General features: G+C 37.4%; 1 protein-coding gene across 1 annotated transcript; it reads right to left on the bottom strand.

Annotated features, from left to right (window-relative positions):
* Positions 1-179: 179 nt before the first annotated feature.
* mapkapk5 (MAPK activated protein kinase 5) lies at positions 180-22,325 on the bottom strand. Its single transcript, XM_084414916.1, has 14 exons — positions 21,656-22,325; positions 16,533-16,606; positions 14,889-14,964; positions 14,292-14,389; positions 14,085-14,193; positions 13,063-13,152; positions 12,492-12,587; positions 11,721-11,801; positions 9,857-10,044; positions 9,061-9,181; positions 3,462-3,592; positions 2,673-2,788; positions 780-884; positions 180-374 (listed from the first exon to the last, which is right to left on the bottom strand). Exons 1-14 carry the CDS (start codon positions 21,689-21,691, stop codon positions 280-282), a joined length of 1,416 nt encoding a protein of 471 aa, XP_084271042.1. The 5' UTR covers positions 21,692-22,325; the 3' UTR covers positions 180-279.
* Positions 22,326-22,644: the final 319 nt, after the last annotated feature.

Here is a 22,644-nt window from a genome sequence, read left to right as displayed (position 1 = left end):
TGTCATCTAACATAGACAACATTATGTGCGATTCCTTCCATTTCTATATTTCCCCAGAAATGAAAACGCTGCAATGTTTTAAAACACATTTCTTTACTGCAGTCTGTAGTGAAAACAAATCATACCAACAACAACTTGGTTTCAGCTAGAGATAAACAACAGACTACAGCACGACCATGGAAAAAGGTCTGCAATTTAATACAAAAAGATGTTTTGCAATCATATGCCTAATAACAATTATAATGAACAGTACAAAAGTGAGTAAAATGTCAGCACTTGCTATTGGGAGTCTTGTAAATTTGTCTTTTCTTCAATGGCCTGTTTGACAATTTCAGCCAGCTTTAAGCGATCTACTTTGTCTGAAAAAGATCTACCTGTGAAGAAAGAAGAACAGACGACAGATTGGACCTGTGCTTGATTGATCGGTCAATTCATCCAGAAATTATGGCCTTTGAGATGAATTATGAAATTAATTGGCCAAGGATGGAAATAAAATGAAGTAAAATCATTTTACTTGACACAAATAAGCATCATAAACACTTAAAGAATGTATAAAGAAAAAATACAATTAAGATTGTGAAAGAACAGAGATCAGCTCTGATGCTGCATTGCATTGAACCAAATCCTACAACCTAAGCTTTATTTAGTAATTAAAAATAAAATGAGTAATTCAGATGAAAGCTGTTGATATGAGCACTTACCTCAAATTCACACAATTTCAGTTTACTGTAAAAAGTACTGATCTGACCAACCACAGAGTACTTCTAGTGAACACCTACCATCCCAACTTAACCCTTGCAATCCATCTCGGAGAAGCTTGCAATCCCGATTGAAGCGCCACGCTTCATGCATAACTTCATTTAGCTTCTCATCCTCATTGTCACCTGGAAAAACAACAAAAAGATATTGTAAGTACTACAATATACTTCATTGTCGGTCGTTTTTTCTTATTAAGGCAGCTTATAGAGTCACATATACACACATATATATTACACACAGGGCCTAAAACTAACTTTTTGCCACACCTGCCAATGGCCGTTGACTTAAGAAAATGTACTGGCCATAAATATTTTTTTTACCGGCCATGAAACAGTAATGACACCAACATTTTAGATACCAGTGAAAATTCACAATTCTCCATTCCAGTTTCAATACCACAGCTAAAACTACTTAGCCTGGTCCTACCAGACTCTCGTACATTTCATTTGTACAGAGAGTCTGTCCACTCTCCATTGACAAGCGTTAACTTCCTAGAAGACGGGTACTCTGTTGAACTTTTGGGTCTGCCATAACCAATCGCTAACGTTTGGTCGTGACGTAACCCTACAACTCAAACTAGCGCACGACCTCATCGTCATCGTTCTCAGCCACTCCCTCTGTTTCGCTGATTGGACCGGTAAAAATTTGGCCGGAGAAAACCCACGAATATACCGCAAACCCAGACGGAGTACTGAAGGAAAATGAAAATTGAGCGGAAGTACGTAGGAGGGCGGAGCCAGGCTAAAAACTACTAGCCTAACTAATATAAATTTCAAACATTATTAAAGACAAGTAAACAACAGTCAGTAATAAAATAAGAACAAATAATCAAATTACAAGCAAAAGCACAAATGAATACAATATAAAGATACAAATGAATTTTTTTCTTATGGTAATTTTCTTATGAAATTTTAGGTCTGATGATAGTTAGGTACAGAAAAATAATATAGTAAGCAAATGTAAAAACACTGGATAGTCTTCACCATATAAACTAAACATCCTTATTAATCCTTAAAGTTACAAAAGTTATTCAGTCATGAACGAGAGCTCTGTTTATGATTCGGTAGTGTGCGCACGCTAAACTTTCCACACAGTGTGCGAGTAATGAGTGATTGAGTGTGTGTGCTCTTTTAGGGGTCGCTCACGTCGCATCTTTTGCACGCTCAAGTTCATTATTTCATATATAAGTTCATATATAAGTAGACATGTGACAAGCGTGCTCACAATGCAGAGTGCCGTGATGAAGCGAATTTGTGTGAATGAAGCATTTATATAGTGTTTGTTAGCGTTTGTCTGCGCGGTGTGACCTGGCCTTAAGGACTGCTGAGGCAAATATCTTTTGTTATGACCAGTATTCAAGCATGTTATCTTAAAGTTCCCCTGTGGTGAAAATCAAATTTTTTATGTTGTTAAATTAAACAATTGTTGTTATTTCGGTTCAATACGAATACATGTACCGTTCCACCCCAATAGGTATCGGATCATATTTTTTTCTCCCCTCCGATCTTGCGTTCTGGGCCAGTATCGGCACGATACCGATGACGTGGATCGGATCGGGACATCCCTAGTTTTAAGGGATAAAATTATTGACTACAGGGGGACTTTAAATTTCCAGTAGCACTATTTATAAGCCGGTATGGCTTCTGGGTAGTCCTTTTTGCAGGAACTTGTTGTTCTGTGAATAAACAATAAACTTGAGTTTTTACTTGGGCAGAAATGAAAACATCCACTTGTGTATATTGCTTGTTTTCCTATTTGCAGTTTCTTTAGATCTTTATAGCTTAATCTTTGAACAATTATCTTCTGTCTCAGTCTTCTGGAAAGAATAACCTGAGGATTGTAAACACCACATACCAACAATGTCCAGCAGCAGGAGTGTGTGTATGTGTGTGTGTGTGTGTGTTCATACGTACCAGCCTGTGGTAAGATGCACTGTGCGATTACATCCCTTAGTTTTTCCAGAGCCACGTTGGTGTCCTCTGCCTCGTTCTCTGGATCATTGATGAAAAGTTCATCACAAGGTTTGGTGCTGCATGAGGCAGAAATTAAGCATGTATCTATAAGTGAATCCTGTTAAAGGGTTAATTCACCCAAAATGTTTTATTCTGTCATCATTTACTCACCCTCATGTCGTTCCAAACCCATAAGACTTTTGTTAGCCTTCGTAACACAAAGATATTTTTCATGAAATCTGAGAGATTTCTGTCCCTCCATTCGCTTTTTGAAAGTCTATTTTAATTTTAATTAATCTGATCAGCAAACAAGAACAGAAGCTCAACCATACTTCCTTAACGCAAAAGATCAAACCTCACTGGTTCTCATGCTTCAGCGTCCATGATCAAATCTGAATGCTGTAAATATTGTTCGCTGATGTGAATAAAAGGCTAAATTAAATCTGCTCATTAGATAAAGTGATGGTGTCTCTTCAGAAGACTTGAATTAAACCGATCGATTCATATGGACTTATTTTACGATCTCTTCATGAACGCTTTGAAGTGCCAGGGTTTTGGTTGCACACAAGTCTTATAGGTTTGGAACGACATGAAGGCGAGTAAATAATAACAGAATTTGCATTTTTTGGGTGAACCATCCCTTTAAGGATTCCCTTATCCAGCTGGTAAAAGAAAACCACTGTCACGACTCACGACTAGTAATTATTTTCAATTATCTGAGCAGTGAGACAGCAAAAAGAAGAAACTCACCCAAGTAGCTTTCTCTTTCTCAAAATGGGGTTGTTCACAGAGTTGAGTGGCTTTAGACTGAGATTGAGGTCTTGTATCCTCATGTTGGCCAGTTGCTCAGCATGTGCCTGTTGGATTCCAGCCACAACTGCCTGAATGAACAATAAATAACTAATATATTTATTATGCACATACAGGAAGAGCATGCATACAAGCAGTGCAGCAGTGGATTCTGATGCATTGCACTGCTTTGTTCAACAGCTCTGAATAAGTTCAGATTTTAACCTCTTCTGCATGACGAGGCACATTTTGTTGTTAAAAAATCAAGGGCAAAATAACCTTGAGAAGAGCCATTCTGGGTGCTCACCTTTGTAACACTGGAAGTTATTAAACTAAGTTGATCTAAATTGAGCTGAATAATAAGTCTTGTCAACTGTAGAGCTGCTTTATTTCTGAATTGAATTAGTTTCAGTTGATAACCCAATGCTCAAGTCAGTTAAGTGTTGATTCAGTTCAGTTCAATAACAGTGTTGCACTGTAGAGCTGAAAATACATTCGCTCCATAACTGATGAATTTTCCTGTTTATTTCTGTGAAGCTGCTTTGAAAGAATCTGTGTTGTATAAAGCGCTATATAAATAAATGTGAAATCTGAAACCCTGGCATAAAGTCAAATAGTGTGGGAATACCAGTAACGTGCGTAAACACCAGTATAGAGCAACGGTTGGGTTCCACAAGTAAAAACTCCATTCTTTTCAACTTGACGTTAACAATAACTTATAAACCTTTAAAGTCCGCCCTACTGTGAGCTACGAGGCTGTTAAACGATGGTATTTGCTGCTGTTGAAGCCGTCAGCCTGCATTATTTCAGCTTATTTATTAAAATAATCTGGTCTAACAGCAGAATTTGAGGTGAAAAACTACATTACCCATCAGCTCAGTCTATCATCATTGGGTTTTTCTGATTTTCAAATGCCTTTTTGCTTCCAATCAAAGTTTGTAATGTTATGATTCACCTCGTAGCTGGCTGGATTGGTTCATGGCTTATATAACGCTTTAACAAAGACTCTTTTGAAACTCCTATGGGAGAAATGAATGGAAAAAATACTTCCGGAACCAACGCCACTGAAAAAGTGGGTGTAATGCACTCTATTCCACTCAGAGCTGGAGTTAAAAAAATAATAAGAAGAAAGAAAAACCCCTTCAGGTCTGATTCCTGCACACAGAAAAAAAAATTTGTTGAGCAAATATCAAAGCTTCCACAAAAATCAGAAAGCGCAAATTACCAGGACAATCATATGCTTTATTGTAATGCTTTTCATCCATTACTATTCAGCACTATTTCAGTGAGACAACACTTAGAATCACTAAAGGTGGAAAGGATGGCAATGACATGGACGTCCAGTGCAACAGAATCATATGTACAAGTGCACACTGTTTTCATAGAAGTGCAAATGTTGCTGAGCTACTGCAATGTAGCCAAACAATGGCAAATCACAACCCAAGATTTAGTGTGGGTGACTGACAATGCATCTAATGCACAATACGCATGATGTACACTTCAGTCAAGTCTAGATGTAAAGTCTGAGGACAGTCAAACTTTTAACACACTGATTCGTCTGTGCATGTGCCTGAAATTGTTTGCAGTAACCGGCACATCCACTTGGTGGCAAAATCATGGACTGGTCAGACTTATATTTAGGTGTCTTTAACAGCTATGCACTTACAAAAAAAAAAACATCTTGGTTATAGTGTACTTATTGTGTTCAGAACACTTGTGCTGCTACTGAGGTGTGAGATGGGTACGGTTAGGCACAGGTTTGGTGGGAATTATAAAGATGTAATGACATGCAGGTATTTTTTTAAATATAAGTACAATATAAAAACATTTACGCACACAATAAGTGCATCGTTAAATGTACATACATGGTAGTTAAAGACACTTAATATAAAGTGGGAGCAATGGGTCATTGCTTTCACAAAGTAGTCAAAGATGTAAGAATTGCAATTGAAATATAAAGACACTTTCTTTAAGCTAATTTTCCAACCGTCATTACAACACAAGTGGCGGCAGCAGCACGTCTTTACAAGAAAATCAATGTTGTTGTTTTTTTTGTTTACCCAGAATATTGTCTTTCAGAGCGGCAGATACTTGCCAAACCTTACATAGCATAGCTTCTAAAGTTAAGGTGCTAGTTAAGTTCAACTGATTCATTCCCCCTAAAATGTTGCTATGTCTGCAATAAGTGTATTAAACAATGGCAGATAGTACTCAACTAAGAAGAAACTACATTTCTGGCTTTTAGGTTGTGTGTTCACACTTGTAGTTTGGTTCTCTCTGGACCAAAAAAAAAGAAAATGACACATTTAGTATTGGTTCACTTACCATTCTCACTGTCATTTTTCATTTGGCTTTTATGGTGTATATTTTGCGACGGACTTGCATCCAAAACAGTGCTGTGTGCTGGGCTAAATGCACTTGTTGTACAGTTGTGGTCAGAATTACTGGCACCCATGGTAAATATGATCAAAGATGGCAGTTAAAATAAATAATTGGCACCCCTAGAATTTTTTTATGAGTAAAATATCTCTGAAGTATATTCCCATTAGTATTTACATTTTTTTTAGCACACCAGGGTGACTAGGAACATGAAATTGTCTAGCTATGACTTCTTGTTTCACAGGAGTTTAAATGTGAGTTAAACCAAAGAATGTAGTTCTGGGCCCGTATTCACAAAGAATTTTAAGGCTAAAAGTAGCTCCTAACTGGCGAATTTAGGAGCAACTCCTAAAAATAATGGGCGTGTCTCTTGTAACTTTAGGACTCCTAATTTTTTTGACTAAGAGTAATTCACAAAGCATTTTAGCCCTAAAAGTAGCACCTAAGCCTGGGACAGCTTAAAAGAAGTCGAGAGGACTCCTAACTCACTAAGACCTATTCACAAACCGCTTTTTGTGGCATTTCACGTTGCGATGTTTTGAAATGCGTACGCGGCGGCTACAGGAGCTTCCAATCGCGAGGGAACAATTTTCCATTGTAGGCATAACTAGGGATGCAATAACGGCACCAACAACAACCAAAACTAGGCTACTCATTCATTGCATGTAAACTAATTGTAACGTTTGATTGTGAATCAAATTAAAATGTTCTTCTTTTTGCAAACGTAGGCAGAGGCATATAGTGACAGATTAATTCAATAATGTTGCAAAGATATTGCATCAATCCATATGTTTCATTAGGCTACTAGGCTATTTGTTTTTCCTTACTCTTTATTCATTTAGGCTATTTATTCAGTTATTCATCATCTTCCGTCCTTCGCACTACTTGTGTAGCGCACGCATTCTCAGACCTGTCACCTGTCAATCATCATCGTAGGGGAGGGGTTTGGAATCATTCCCGCGTTACAATCATCAGCCAATCAAGGTGGTCACTTCAGTCAAGCTCGTGCGTGAGTAATGACGTCATCCATAGCAACAAAGACTCACTCTTAGTTTAGGAGTTGTCATTTTTCTTTATTAAGAGTAGATCTGAAAGGCATTGTGAATAACTTTTAAGAGAAAACTCCTAGCTAAAATCTTTTATTGCGATTTAGGAGTACTCCTAGTGGTAAGATAAAATGCTTTGTGAATACGGCCCCAGATTTGCAGCAAAAGATTGTTGAGTTTCACAAAATCGAAAGTGGCTGTAGGGAAAATAACTAAAGCACTGAAAATTCCCATTTCCACCATCAGTGCAATAATTAAGAAGATCCAATCAACTAAAGATGTTACGAATCTGCCTGGGAGAGGACATGCGTTTATATCATCCTAATGCGCGGCGTGGAGGAAAGTTTGAGTGGCCAAAGAGTCTCCAAGGATCACAGATGGAGAATTGCAGAGGTTAGTTGAGTCTTGGGGTCAGAAAGCCTTTAAAAAAAAAACAAAAAAAAACCTTCAAACAACCCCTACATCACCACATGTTGTTTGGGAGGGTTTCAATCCAATAAAAATCCTCCTTGCTCATCCAAAAACAATCTCCAGCATATTCAGTTGTCAGACACGACTGGAACTTCAAACGGGACCAGATTCTGTGGTCAGATGAAACCAAAAAAAAAAAAAAAACTTTTTGCCAGCAAACACACCAGATGCGTTTGGTGCAAAACAGGGATAAAAAGTACCCCATGCCCACGATATACTGCTGGATCTTTAATATTTTTTTTGCTGGAGGTCCTGGACATCTTGTTCAGATACATGGTATCATGAGCCGCTTTCCGACCGGAGGAACCTTTTCACAGTTCCTAGAACTATTGGCTAAAGTACCCGTATGTTCCTGCGGTGCGAACACGCCGACTAGGAACGACTTTAGTTCTAGGAACTCCATTTGGAGAAACTAATTTAGCTCGTACTTCAGAGTAGGGTCTAAACCAGCACTATAGGAACTACCCGTGACGTTAGTGTACGCTGATGACCGAACGCACGCGAAACACCAGCACCCGCCATTTTTAAAACAGCTATATGTAAACACACAGAATATAGCCTATATATTTACTCCAGAAACTAGATACAAACATGGAAAACAGTGATAGATGGGTCTCTAAACCTTTATGCTGAAGAGAAAATCCAACGCAACTTTGAGGGGACCAAGCCAAACATGCTTATGTATTTCTGCTCAGCTAGCAACACTGGACATCAACCACACGGCATAGGCTAATAACCTTTTTTTCATATACTGTGTACTTTCTATAACAATTCTATCTAATAACATGTTAAACAGTACTGTTAGACAGATCGCTAACTAACGAACACGAGTATTATTTGCTCTGGCGTTCTCAGCGCCGTCAAAATAAAAGTCACCGTGCTTGCGTCACTCCCTTACCCCTCCTACCAGTTCCTATGGCCACTTGGCCAGTGCGAACGCAAACAGCAAAACTGAGTTTGGGGGAGAGTAGTTCTTAGAACTGTTTAGAAGTGGACAGTTCCTATAACTAAGTTCCTGTAACTACTTGGTCAGAAAGCGGCTATGGATTCTATCAAATAAAAAAAATCTATGGTTAGATCTTCCATCAGGACAACGATCCAAAACAAACATCGAAAGCACATAAAGCAGCTTCTCTCTTTTACTTCAATGAAATGTTAGATTTTTGCAAATGTTTTGAATGAAAGATCATAAGGATAAACAATGCAGGTTTATTTTTTACAGCCATCTTTGATCATATTTAGCAGGGGTGCCAATAATTCTGACCACAACTGTATGTGTGTGTGTGCATATGATGGTATTTCTACCAGCTGAGAACTCACAAAGAGCTTATAAAATGTGTAAAGGAGTAAAAACAGCATCAGGAATCCCTCCGTCACACACAAATGAAGATCTGCTGCGAGGAGACGCGGTTCTTGAGCATTCTGTCCTTTATAGGGTCGCATCTTGTCCGTGTTGCGTTCATATTTCAGTCAAACTTCATAACTTCAGAGATCGGACCGAGACACCGACCCGCTTGTTTGATGCTCACCAGGGTTCAGGTGGCAGTGTCACACTTATTCAAATGAACCGCACAAACAGAACAATCGCACCAGAGTTTGTTTTAATCAAACTAAACCTGCCAAGTGTGAACACACCCTAAATCTCGTCTTTCTTTGGAGCTCACCTTGTCCATCATCATTTGAGCAGAGGGAAGCACATTGTCCAGTGCCTCAGTGCAGTTGAGCCAGGGATGGGCTAATACTCCCTCTATGGTTAGTCTCTCCTCCGGCTTTACTTTAAGTAGCCTTAATGCAACACAATATGTTAGATCTTCTTGTTTCTACAAAATGTGAGAAACAAAGCATTGGCTTACACCACTAAAACTGAGTAACAATATCTCTCATTTTACACAGTTACTTTATTGCACTCTGGATCTCTTATTCCTTTTCATTCGGTCGAGGCCAGATTATTTCTCCCTCAAAACCATGACTTTAACGATCTCGACTGAGAATTAAGATGCAAGCAGCAGCATCACAATCACTTACAACTTTTAACCAATAAGTGGTGCAGTCAACTAAATTGATAAGGGTATTCTGCCAATGACAAAGTCATGACGCGTACTGTATGAAGGATTTTGTCAGTAGACTTGAACTCGATCACTGAACTCGGCGTGACAAGGAATCAAAGGGAAAAATCTATTGTTTTTACACCCTTCAATTAAAAAGTTATTTCCTACAATGTGTGTGAAAATCTGAACTGTTAGTGGCACTAGAGGATTTGAGAAACTGACATTAAAATTGGCAAAAAAAGATTTTTAAATCCACCCTGATAATAATTGTGCCAAATTTCAGATTTTTTTTTTTATTTGCTGCCATTGACTCCCAAGACAGAAAAGTAAAAGATTCAATACACGTTTTGGCACTTGAATACGGAAGTAAATACGTTTCAATAAAATAGACCGTAAATGAAAAGACACTCACTTGCGGACGATGTCCTTGGCCATTTCAGATATTTGACTCCACTCCTCCTCTGGGAAGTCAAAGCTGCCCGTCATGATTTTTTTGCGCATGTCTTTTGGGATGGTGCGGCTGTGGTGTTTGGAGTAAAACGGAGGATATCCGCAGAGCATTACGTAGACGATCACCCCCAAGGACCACAGGTCACAGCTCTACGAGAGAAAATGAAAATGAAGTAAGGAGCTAGCAAGCTAAACACCTTCAGCCAATAAAGTCTTGTGAACAAAGACTGCATGAGTAGACCATCGCAGTCCAAAAGTGTGACATTTTTAAGCATGATATTATGAGATACACATGAAACTGTGGCGACAAACAGATGTCGTAGATATTTTTCCCTAAACCTAACTACCTGGGGCGTCTGCACTCGACACCCTACTGATCTTAATATCTCTGGCGTCTTCACTCGACACCAATACCTTAAACTCTCTCTGGCGTCTGCTCTCGACACCAATACCTTAACTCTCTGGCTCTTGCGTCTTCAGTCGACAACTGGCCGAGTTTCTAACTAACTTGCTTCCCTAAACTAGCTTCCTAAACTAGCTTCCTGCGCAGGAATAAATCGACAAACAGATCTGCAATTGTCCTTTAAATGCTTTAATCACGGCCGGGAGATCTTCCCGAGCAGTTCTCAGGGAATCTCTCCCAAGAAGCAAGGCCGGAGGATCTCAGACAAATTCCATTGAGAATCCCACCGAAAAACACATATACAACAGTTTTTATAGTATCGAGGTATGACATAAATGTCAGGCTGCATTACATAATTTCCCCACTATTTGATTGGTTCTTCATATGCAAACCCCTATGTTACTAGGTAAAGCAAACTCTGATCTTGCGACGCCTTCATCTGTAATCACAAGATTCTAACAGACTGTCTAGTTTCATTTCCCAAAACTGTGTTATTTTTACATACATACGCACACGGTCAAAGACACAAGTTTTCCATTGGTTTCATACAGTACATCCTGTTCCAATGTTAGATGTTAAATAAGGTTAGATGTTAGAAACATGGTTAGTTTAATACACAGTTAAAAATTTCCACGACACAGACTTTGCATATTAATGAGAGAATATCCTTGTTTACACGTTGACTGGGGGTTGTTGAAAAATGATTATCTAAAAGATTCAAAAGGACCAAAAAAAAAAACATTTTTATTTATGAATTCAAAGGCCATTGACTGAAAACTTTATCTATATAAATTCTCTGCCTCAATAATTGTTGTAGTAGTCAAAATGTTTGTTCATAATTGTGAGTTGCTGTAGGTGATAATGACCACCACACAATAATTTAGGAGTAAGAAACACTGAAATCCAGATATTTTCAAAGGGTTAAAAAAAAAAACCTGTACAGTAAGAATAAGATATTGGGCAAGAATTTGAAGATTTGCACTGTCATTAAAAATGACCAGTGGCCATCAAGTCAGTTGTCGAATTATAAATAGTGAAATATAATAAAAAGGTAATTAAAAAGGATGAATTTTAGTACTATAGTACTTTTCGTTTTTTTGTGTGTGTGTGTATTTTTAGGGGAAGTTTATTATGAAAAATGAACTAAAATACTTTTTAATTTCTATGAAATCTATATTTTCCAAAACATTTTACTCTAAAACTGCGAAAAAATTTGTTTTCCAAATTTGAGTTTGACATCTCAAAAAATGAGCTTTCAGTAAGATTTTGTTTGGACGCAGTACCAAAAGTTTCCAGCTTTTCCAAGTTTCGTACCTTTACAGAATTCCAGAAAGCCGAAGCATTACATTTTCCATTCAAAAGCAACCGATGAGCCCCTGAGGGTTAAAGAACAAGCCACAACACCGAGAAGCATAAGGTATACCTTGTTGTACGTGTAAGGGGTGGGTGAGGTAGGTATAATTCCAGACTTTTCTTTCTGGTGCCGTCTTTGTGCCTCCAGCACCTATTAAAGAAGGTTAGATCACATTCGTCACATAATAAATATGTTTTGTGCTGTTTATTTCAAGTCTTCTGAAGAGACACACGATTAAATCTGATAATCGCTTTATATGACGATCAGATTTAAATCACATGTAAACAGTGCATGTAAAAAAGCACAAACATGGTAAAGTGAAGCAAACTTGATTGACAGGTATCGATTGCTGGGAAAATGACCACAGACGACATAAGTATTAATATTACTATAATATTCTTGTTGCTAGGACTGTTTCATATGTTTCAATAGCAGACCAATTATTCTTTAGAAGAGGCCTTAAAATAATAAATCAATATTTTATTTCTACATAACTATTAGGTAAATAGCTGACTAATAAGTAGGATAATTAATACAGCTAGTCAGTCATTAATAAACATGCACTTCTTTATAGTGATCACATTATTTTGCAATAATGACCAGCTGATTCTCTTATTTATTACTCCATCATGAATAGACACTGTTGATGTGTAAACGTGAGGAGACACATGTTGATGTTCATTCCTGTTTTTCCAGCCTATGTAGTTCAATTAAATTGGACCAGGTAGGAAGTTTTGAATTCAACTATTAAGGAAATGTGAATTGATGATACAGTATGATCCCTTTAGAAGTAAAGGGTTAAGAACGGTTTACATCTATAAGAGGTCAGTGAGGTCTTACCTGCGGTGCTACGTAGTATGGAGTGAACTGTGGGGTCATTAAATCACCTTGGTCGATTTTGGCAAAACCAAAATCACACAGTTTAACAGGGGCGTCCTGATGGGGCACAAGAAACATGACTCAAAATATAATACCGGAAAATATCCTTACCGATTATTGGAATAACTTGCTTAATTCAGAACAATCTTAAAGTTAGAAATATGATTTTTTTATTAATAATTTTATATAGGTTAGCATTGTAACAACACGTGCATTCTGGAAATGAAAAATGGATTGTGATATAACGTTATATAATTAGTCATCTATCAATATCTCTCAATTCTGACTAACAAAATAACAGTGGTAAGATGAATTATTAATGTAGATAGCAATATTAATGTAGATAGCAATATTAATGAGCAAGAAACACTCCATATTAAATCATATGCATTTAAAACATATCAATAGTTTTTTTTTTTTATAAGCAGCATTTCTATTCTGGTGTCAGGAGTGACCAAGACCATCCCTGGTGTAACAATTCAGTCACACTTTAATGAATGGATTAAAACATTATTTTGGTTTCAGGTCTTACCAGGGAATTATCCTTGAAGAGCAGGTTCTCCGGTTTCAGGTCTCGATGTGCAATGTTTAATGAATGACAGTGTTGCAATGCAAGGCTTATCTGTAAAAACGACAGAAGTTTCGTCAAACTATTTAATACAAATATGAGTCATTCGATTTAGTGCATTTTAAGTCTCCCGTGCAAGTTATGACGTTAATAATGTTCCATTTCAATAAGTAGTCAACATTTGAAGGGGATCAAAACCTTTCATCGTAGTTATACATGAATTTTGAACAATACCCGTTCTTGTCTTAAGACAACTTTGATGAACTTTTTTGTTTGTCCACTTCAAATGTTGACTACTGTATATAAGCGTCTACACCAACGCATGATACCGTTCTGTTCATTATAAGCGCATACTGCAAGTTTGTCATTAAATGCTCAAGCTCTTTAAAGCAGGATGGATTCTGATTGGCTGTCAATGTTTTTATCGTTCATCAGCTAAAAAAAAAAAAAATCAATCTGAAAGGGATTCCAACGATATTGTTTCTCTGTGTCGTTATCGTGATAGCTGTGGTGTGAACTCTGCTATTCTTTTACATTTAGAATGATGTTCAAAACTATTAGGGATGCACAATATATATCGACCACATATCGATATCGGCCGATAAATGGTAATTTCTAATGTTAACGTTATCGTTCCGATAAGAAACTTTGTCCGATATATTAAAGCCGATAGATAATGGATTATTTACTTCAGCTCCTCAGGCTCTCAAAGTATCTAAAAATTTGAATTTAGATTTATCGGCCAATATATCGGTTATCGGCTTTCAAATGTAAAGAATTATCGGTATCGGCCAAAATGTTCATATCGGTGCATCCCTAAAAACTATTCATTTACCTTTATCGTTATAGTTATCGTCCTCGTGTAAACCTGTACTGCTCTGTGTGTGCACATTTTTCTTTTAAATAATAATAAAATATAATATCTCAGAATTGAGCACTAAGGCTTGCAGTGTGAACGTAGCCTATAGGGACTTTCATTGCTGTACCTGTTTCGTGACCTGGCTGGCCATCTTCTCTGTAAAGTGCTTGTGCTGGCTGATTCTGTGGAACAACTCACCGCCTTCCATCATTTCCATGACAATCAATAACCTTGCCCTTTCAAAAAGAGGTAAAGAAAACAGATTATTTATATTTGTAGGTAGTTAGATCATTCGAAACACTGTCTTAAAACTGTACATGTTGGACTCCACTACCTTGGACTGGATTCATGAGGAAACTGTACACTGTTGGCATACACCTCAATTATTTTAACAATGTTGGTGTGAGAGGCACACATCATATGAAGCCGAACCTGCAAATAAAGATAAATACAAAAAACACAGCAGAGAATTTAAAGATGTTCTGTAAAGTCTGAAATTACTGCTAGAGACAGATGAATGCTGTTATTAAAGGGATAGTTCACTTTAAAATGAAAATTAAGTAATTTACTAGGAAAAATAAAATCATTCACTCACCCTAGTGTTCGTATGCCCTTCTCTCTTTAATGGACCACAAAAAAAAAAAAAGTCCCGTTCGCACTCCTGTGATCAAAAGGATCATTCTGATACTTTTGCCTCTTTTTTTTAAAGCTTGTTGCTGGTCAGTATTCACTGTCATATGGACTGTCATAAAAAAATCCTTTAGAGGCCCATAAAATAAACAAGGGTGTTCGACATTAGAACAACACCAGGGTGAGTAAATGATGACTTGATTTTCATTTTAGGGTGAACTATCCCTTTAACTTCTAACATGAAAAGAAAGACAAGTTCTTCAAATGAAAGACATCAAATCATGCACACAGTGCTCACTACCTCATTGCGCGCTTTGGGTCTGTCAATCAAGATCTTTAGGGCAAACCGTTCTTGTGTCGACTTCTTCACACATACCCTGAAAAAACAAACAGCAATTCATCAGTTAATGTATTAACCCTGTAAAGCCTGACATATGAAATAAATAATAGTACAAATATTTTTTTATTTTTTTATTAACACTTTGACAACAAAAGTTTGCATTTGTGTTTTTTCTTGAGTATCACATTTTATAAAATTGAGGCTCATTTAAGGTCCGATATAGTGAGAATATGAAGCTGAAACTCAAGGAGGAAAAAAAATAACTCAATATTATTAAGAGGCCCAAACTGAGCAAAAATATGCGATTTGGTGCAGCTGCTGATATTTATATGGCAAAAAGGTCAAATAAAATGTTGTACTGTAAATCACACATGACAAAATAGCAGCAACTTGCATAAAATCCGTATAAATATCAGTCGTCACTATCTGACAATAATATGTCTTAGTAAGATGATATTTAAATGCTCAGTTTTATGATCAAAGCTCTGTAGTTTTAAAACATAATGCAAAGCAATACAATGATGATTGAGAAATGAACAAATAAATCCTCAAAAGCCTGATGATCATGTCTGACACTCATGATGTTTCTAAAAACTGATAAAGACTGGCTTCAGTCAAGTTAGAGTTCATCTTGAAATATTGCTAACATACTTAGATAGATTAGGGTCCAATTCTCACTATTAACTGTGACTTTTGCCTTAATAAACTCCTTATTACTGCTTATTAATAGTAAGGTGATTATTAAGTTCAGGTATTGGGTAGGATTAAGAGATGTAGAATATGGTCATGCAGAATAAGGCATTAATATGTGCTTTATAAGTACTAATAAACAGCTAATATCATAGTAATATGCATGTTAAAGGAATATGCCGACTTTTGGGGATTTTAGCTTATTCACCGTATGAATAAGTTCTTTGCCTTCTGAGAATATAGTTCCCAGTATGTATACGGTTAGAAGATGGCTGTGTCTCATGTGACCTTGTTATTTGCACACGCTGTGACTATACAAATCACAACATGTAAATAGGAAAATGTTGGCGTTATTTTGTCACTTATTGGGCGCAGTATGCTAGCTGGAGCCATTTACCTCCAGTCTTTGTGCTAAGCTAGGCTAGCGGTGGGTGCGTCAGACAGAGTTACGGCACACACGGAGATGAGAAGGGTATGTATGGACTTGTCTAACTCTGGGGGATACAGTGAATAAGCTAAAGTCCAAAAAGTCGGCGTGTTCCTTTAATAAGCAACTAGTTAAGAGTGAGAATTGGACCCTAAACTAAAGTGTTACCAAAAGTTCTTACGTTATAAAAATTAGTAAAGATTTCACAGCAAAAACAAATGTAAACCACGAGCTGAAGGTGGACATTTTTATATTTAGCAAAACTTCTTTCTTTCTTCTCAGAGTGGTGCTAATTATGATTTCAGTCCTCCAAAACTATTTTGGCTTAACTTTGAAAACACACCCCTACATCCACAGTGGGAACGAGGCTAATAACTACATCTGCTAGTGGAGGTGTTTACAGGAAAACACATACAACTCTTTGCCTGTGTTATTTTACACAAATATGACCTTACAATATACCCTTCAAACTGGGCATAACCGCATACCTCACAGGACCACTGATCCCAGCTCCCAGCTTCTGTGTCCAGTTGATGTTATACTCTTCCAGGATGGATGTTTCCTATAACAAGAACACACAGAGCATTCAGGAACAGTTCACAATAGTACAAATAATTATTATATATTATGCATTACATATAATTGATTGTTTTCCTTAAGTAGTAATTGTTTCGTAATGGATGGTTTCTGCATTGGGAATCATGACGTAGCATCTGGACCAATCAGACACACACAATTATTCATTATATTTAATGAATAATCCAACAGACGCCTCAAGACCGCAACAAGCAAAGGTCCAAGCAGGCGCCGAGATGTCTGCTCTTCCACTGATCATTATCAGCTTTATTCCCCCTGGCTGACACCAGTCCATCAACTCGTGGACCTCAGAGACTCCAGGTGGGGGAAGGTGGCCACAAGCAAAAGCACAGGCCATAGAAAAGACACACAAGGCCCATAAAAAAAAAAAGACTGCTTTCCATTAATTCATACGCAAACCTTCAATGAATGAACATGCACATCTCCAGGACATTGTGTTTAAGATTATCACTGTCTTTTGTATTGTATACCGGTTTGTGCATGCTTTATGATAGAACCACTTGTTAATGTAGGCTCATCTATACCAAGCTTCCTATCAAAATAATCCTCATTTAATGCCCTACACATCGGTGTACATCAGTGGTTCTCAACTGGTTTGACCATATGACCCACATTTTCCCATGGGCATTAGGCTGCGACCCGTTTTTTTTTTACTAAATATATATACACAGTACTGTGCAAAAGTCTTAGGCATGTTAATATCCCCCCCCTCCCCCCCAAAAAATGGTTTTAAGTCAGTTATTTATATCTTTTGCTGTAGTGTGTCAGTAGGAAATATCAGTTTACATTTCCAAACATTATTTTTGCCATTAATTGTAATAATCCAGTGTGATTTGTGTATGCACAAGGAGTCTGACAGCAGCCGGTATGATCTGATCTCCCCATCATCGAGTCCGTCTGTGATTACATGAAGAAACAGAAAACACTGAGACAAACTAAATCCAGAAGAACTGCGGGAACGTCTCCGAGATGCTTGAAGAAACCTTCCTGCAAAGCTACAGGACTGTGAATAAGCACTTGTGTTAAAATGCTGTAAAGTGAGAATGCTTTCAAAGATAAAATCACAAATGGAATTTATTTATGATTTACCTTCTATTAACTAATTCAAATCAATATATGATGTAACGACCCTTTGCGTTTAAAACGGCTTTTGTCCAGGTTGCGCAAAGTTTTTCAGGTAGCTTTGCAGGAAGGTTTCTTCAAGCGTCTCGGAGACGTTCCCGCAGTTCTCCTGGATTTAGTCTGTCTCAGTGTCTTCAGTTTCTTCATGTGATCAGACGGACTCGATGATGGTGAGATCAGATCATACCGGCTGCTGTCAGACTCCTTGTGCATACACAAATCACACTGGATTATTACAACTACAATTAATGGCAAAAATAATGTTTGGAAATGTAAACTGATATTTCCTACTGACACACTACAGAAAAAGATATAAATAACTGACTTAAAACCATTTTTTTTGGGGGGGGGGATATTAACATGCCTAAGACTTTTGCACAGTACTGTGTATATAAATATATATATATAAAACAAGTACCGTCCCACTTAACTAAACATACTCATTAACTGTAAGCAATTAAACAGCAGTCGCAAAGTAGCTTTTTTGTTAATACAATACAGGTAAGTTTGTATGAGCCACAATAGTCATTTAAAAACATACGCAAAAAAATAAATAAAGTGGTATTTTGTCATGGTAAATACACGATACTAGCATGAACTGTTAATAAAACATACGGACACTGATCCTGATAAATAGAATGAACATCAAACCTGCTTGCAAATCCTTCACAGCTAACACGTACCAGTTGCGTAATTTATTGGTACTTTCTAATTGACAACTGCGACGTTGTACAAGTTACGAAAATTAAGTTATAATAGAATACACTGACATGCAGCCAGACAACATCTCTGAATCAGGCACTCAGGCTTTACTGCGTCTGACAGAAGAGTCAAAATACGCACATCTTTCAAAATAAAAGTCTTGATTAAAAAAACAAAACAAAACATGTTTCTTTGACCGAACCACCAGTTGAGAAACACTGGTGTACTTCACCTCCTCATAGCAAGCGTTGTATTCTTGTTATGTTAATTCGAAATTAATTTAAAGTAAATTAATTCGTCAAGTATGAAAGGACACAAATTGCCAGCCCACTCTAATATGCAAAACACCATGCTCAAAGACAAAGGGTCATAAACTTTTCCTTCGAAAGTTTAAGTTAACATTGGCTCACTGACCCCCTGGAGGAGAGACCTCCACAGAAGTTAAAGGTCACCTTCTCCTCTTCCTCCTCCTCCCGGTTGCTGTTCGTGTGAAAAGAGTGGAGACATCCAGTCCGACTGCGGGACCTTTCCCCCGGAGCGCAGCCGGAGGGGCCTCAAGTTACAACCATTGTATCTTCCTCGACCATTACAGAGTCAAACTCACACTGCAAGTTCATCATCATTGATATTAACTTCAACACCATCGACTTGCTGAGCCATCGAGACTTTCTCCTGAGATTGCATCCGGACGCCCGTTCAACGGCTAAGGCGTTGCAAGTATCGTACGATGCGATCACAGCCACATGCTAAGAAAGAGTTATTTTTCTGTGGCCACAGAATTGATAGATGATCAATACTGAGTGGTCGCTGAACAAACAGATTCATTGATTGTAGTATTAATTAAGAGACATCAAGATAATTCGATAACTGATCCAAATATTTATAATTAATTATAACAAGAAGTTGATTATTCATTCATATTTCCCCTTTTGAACTTATTTGCTGCAATGAGATCATGCTCAAAAGAACCAGTAATCTAAAAGTAGGCTAATGAAAGTTACCTAAAGGTTTGTTACTAATTACAATTTTTGTCATGCAATTTGGAATCAGTAAAACTACAATTTGTAAGAAATCTACCCAGCATTGGTCTTTTCAACCACACAGTATCATTATTCCTGTTACAAAACAAAAAACAAAAAAACAAGTAGCCTACTGGGATAAAAGTCTATAGTCTGGATATAAACACTGATGTCTACGGTAGCGATTAAAATAGAGTAAATCACCTTTTGAAAGTAACTTGACGCTTAAAATAAAGATTACATTGTTACACCAGTAGGTGGCGACAGGTGACTGTTAAAAAAATTTAGCCTATTTGTCATTGAATCATTCACTCGTTCAAAAACACTGATTCATCCAGTAATGAAACAAGTATTTATAAGTGAGCCACTGAATCATTCATTCAAACAACCGATAAAAATTGTTTTATTCAAATTAATTATGTTTTAAATAGACTGCATATAGACTTGACTACGTAGACTATTAACAAAAGGAATTAACATTTTGTCAGAACAAGTAGTAAATTACAGTACATATCATTTTGCTCAGTTGTGTATTCAGAATCGTGGGAGAATCGTGATCACTATCTATCTATCTATCTATCTATCTATCTATCTATCTATCTATCTATCTATCTATCTATCTATCTAAAAATATATAAATAAAAGTGATTCTCAATTTACCCAGAAGCTGCTCTACTCCATACTTAAAGGGGTGATATAATGCCCTTTTCACAAGATGTAAAATAAGTCTCTGATGTCCCCAGAGTGTGTATGTGAAGTTTTAGCTCAAAGTACCCCACAGATATTTTTATACAGCATGTTAAAGTTGTCATTTTTTGAGGGTGAGCAAAAACGCATCGTTTTAGTGTCTGTCCCTTTAAATGCAAATGAGCTGCTGCTCCCGGCACAGGGGGGCGGAGCTTCAACAGCTTGTGTCGTTTTACCTCACACACACATGCACTGAACATTTCAAAACTTTTAGCCTTTTATGTTCAAACCGGAGTCAGATAATGATGGAGAGACTCGAGAAGAAGTGAAAACATGTAGAAGCAACAGAATGATTAATTGATGAATTTTTGTAGCTTATGTGTCTAGTCTATTATCTTCTAGTCATTGATTAGCATATTCTGTCTTCATAATCTATACATCGTGTTCCGGGAGAGGGGTTTATGTAAATATTAGGGATTGTGATGTCACTAACCCGGGAGGAATGTCGTGTAGTCCCAACCACTCGTTTGTTGTAGTCCTTAAAAAGCAATTTCTTTAGAAGAAAATATCTCCCTTTGCTTTGAACTTTGAGTGTTGTAACTTTGCAGATGTTGTTTATGCTCAAACAGTAACATTACACACTAACTAAAGTTAAAAAAGTGAAATCATAATCAACCACCCCTTTAAAGGTAGGGTTGGCAATTTTAGAGCAGCTGACTTTGAAATCATGAGATCCCACCCTCCTCCCTTCAGAGCGTCTACAAAGCCACGTCTCCTTCAAACACATGAACGCACACATCAGAGTCTGCGGACCGAATGCAACGATTGGATGAACAGTTTTTCGGTCCTGAGACTTCCACAGATATATGTCCAAGTTTTAATATTTAGACCACTTCTATTATTGATTGCTATCAGGATGTGAAGAGCGCTTCAACTAGTAAAACAAAACAAAAAAGTATTAAACAAATTGCCTACCCAACCTTTAATTGTATGATCACACTATGAAAAGGACGCTTGTACTAATATAGCAAATTCAGGTATACATGTACTAATTCACTAACTTTAATATATGTCACTAATGACAAACCTACTCCCGGTATAATTAAAGGCGAGTGGCGCCACCGTGCGTCTCAGTGATGCACTGCAGTGAACATGACCTCAGATGACATCAACATACTGTAATATTCTGACTGCAATAGTACAACAGTGTTGGTCTTGTTACTGGGATTGTTTTGTTCATTACATTTTTTTTTTTCTTAGTGGAAAAATACACACTAATACACACAAACAATTTTAACTCAAATTGATGTCATGTCACTGTTCTGATTTATTTATTTAGGTTAGTAGCCGTGTGACATGCAAGACAATGTACAGACAGCAGTTCATTAGTGGAACTCGCCATTTAATGGAAATACTGTTATTAGAAGTTACAGAAATGGAAAGACTGAACTGTTTACTTTTTGTACATTGATTAGCCAGCTTACCTTAATGAACCTGTCCACGATGGTGTCCTCGGACATGATGTTGATCGGGATCTTCTCTTTCTGGCTTCAACAGGCTCGCACAGGAGCGATCTTTAACCAAAATCGTGATGTTGAACGAAGTCTACTAAGCGCTAAGATGCCGTCTCATGTATTATTCCCATGCTGTCCGATGAACTTTGGAACACCAGAGCTTTTCTTTGTCAGAACTGGCATTAAATGTCAAACTCCACAAGACAGTAGGAAAGGCTATGCGTGTCCAGCTATCATCTTATAACGTTACACTCACAGGCAAAAGTACCGCAGACTAGCCAACGTTGAAGCTACTGTCCCTCCAACCAGTATTAACTACACTGTTGTTGACAACTGAGCAACTAAGCCGATGAAGGACAAAAAAGAGGTAAAGGTAATGCTTATTAGAAGCAGCTAGCTATGTAGCTTGAGTTCACAGCAGATGCTAATTCTCGCACTCATCACGTCAAATGCGCGTGCTATCTCTGATAACGTCGCTGGCCCGTCCAGGGTTCAGCGCTTTACAGTGTTTTGAAAAGCACCATAGAGACCAAACACTATCTTGGGGTTGTTTGCTAATGTGCTAGTGCTACCTTTGATCCAAAGCTGAGGAAGATTGTTCTTCTTTATTACACGCCACATTCTGCAAGCAGCGATACATGCCCCCTAGCGGAGAGGAGCGCGGGCTTTCACAGACTGTGGTCCATGACGCGTTTTAACGGTCATCAGCATCGTAAATCCTGTTTTGTACATTTAAATTTGTTTTTTTTTGTTTTTAAATGTATGTACATTTATAACACTATACTTTATATTATATTACCTTTGAATCCAAAAAACAAAAAACAAACAAAAACAAAACTAGTTAAAGTCCCCATGAAATCAAAATTGAAGTTTAGCCCCGCCCCTTTTCAGCGCTGCGCTCTTTGTCTTTTGACTTCCGGTCTGTATTTTCACAGCGATCTTGCATATTTTTGAATTAA

Source organism: Rutilus rutilus (assembly GCF_951802725.1).
Source record: "Rutilus rutilus genome assembly, chromosome: 7".
NCBI lineage: Eukaryota > Metazoa > Chordata > Actinopteri > Cypriniformes > Leuciscidae > Rutilus > Rutilus rutilus.
This window is presented reverse-complemented; position numbering and strand designations above follow the sequence as displayed.

Bases quoted from the DNA above. Each gene is read 5' to 3' on its own strand.
- mapkapk5 (XM_084414916.1), bottom strand. From the start codon at position 21,691: ATGTCCGAGGACACCATCGTGGACAGGTTCATTAAG. The intron at 13,153-14,084 runs GTACAGCAATGA...TCGTTTTTACAG, and splicing joins CCAGCCAGGTCACGAAACAG to ATAAGCCTTGCATTGCAACA. The intron at 12,588-13,062 runs GTAAGACCTGAA...GTGCCCCATCAG, and splicing joins TCTTCAAGGATAATTCCCTG to GACGCCCCTGTTAAACTGTG.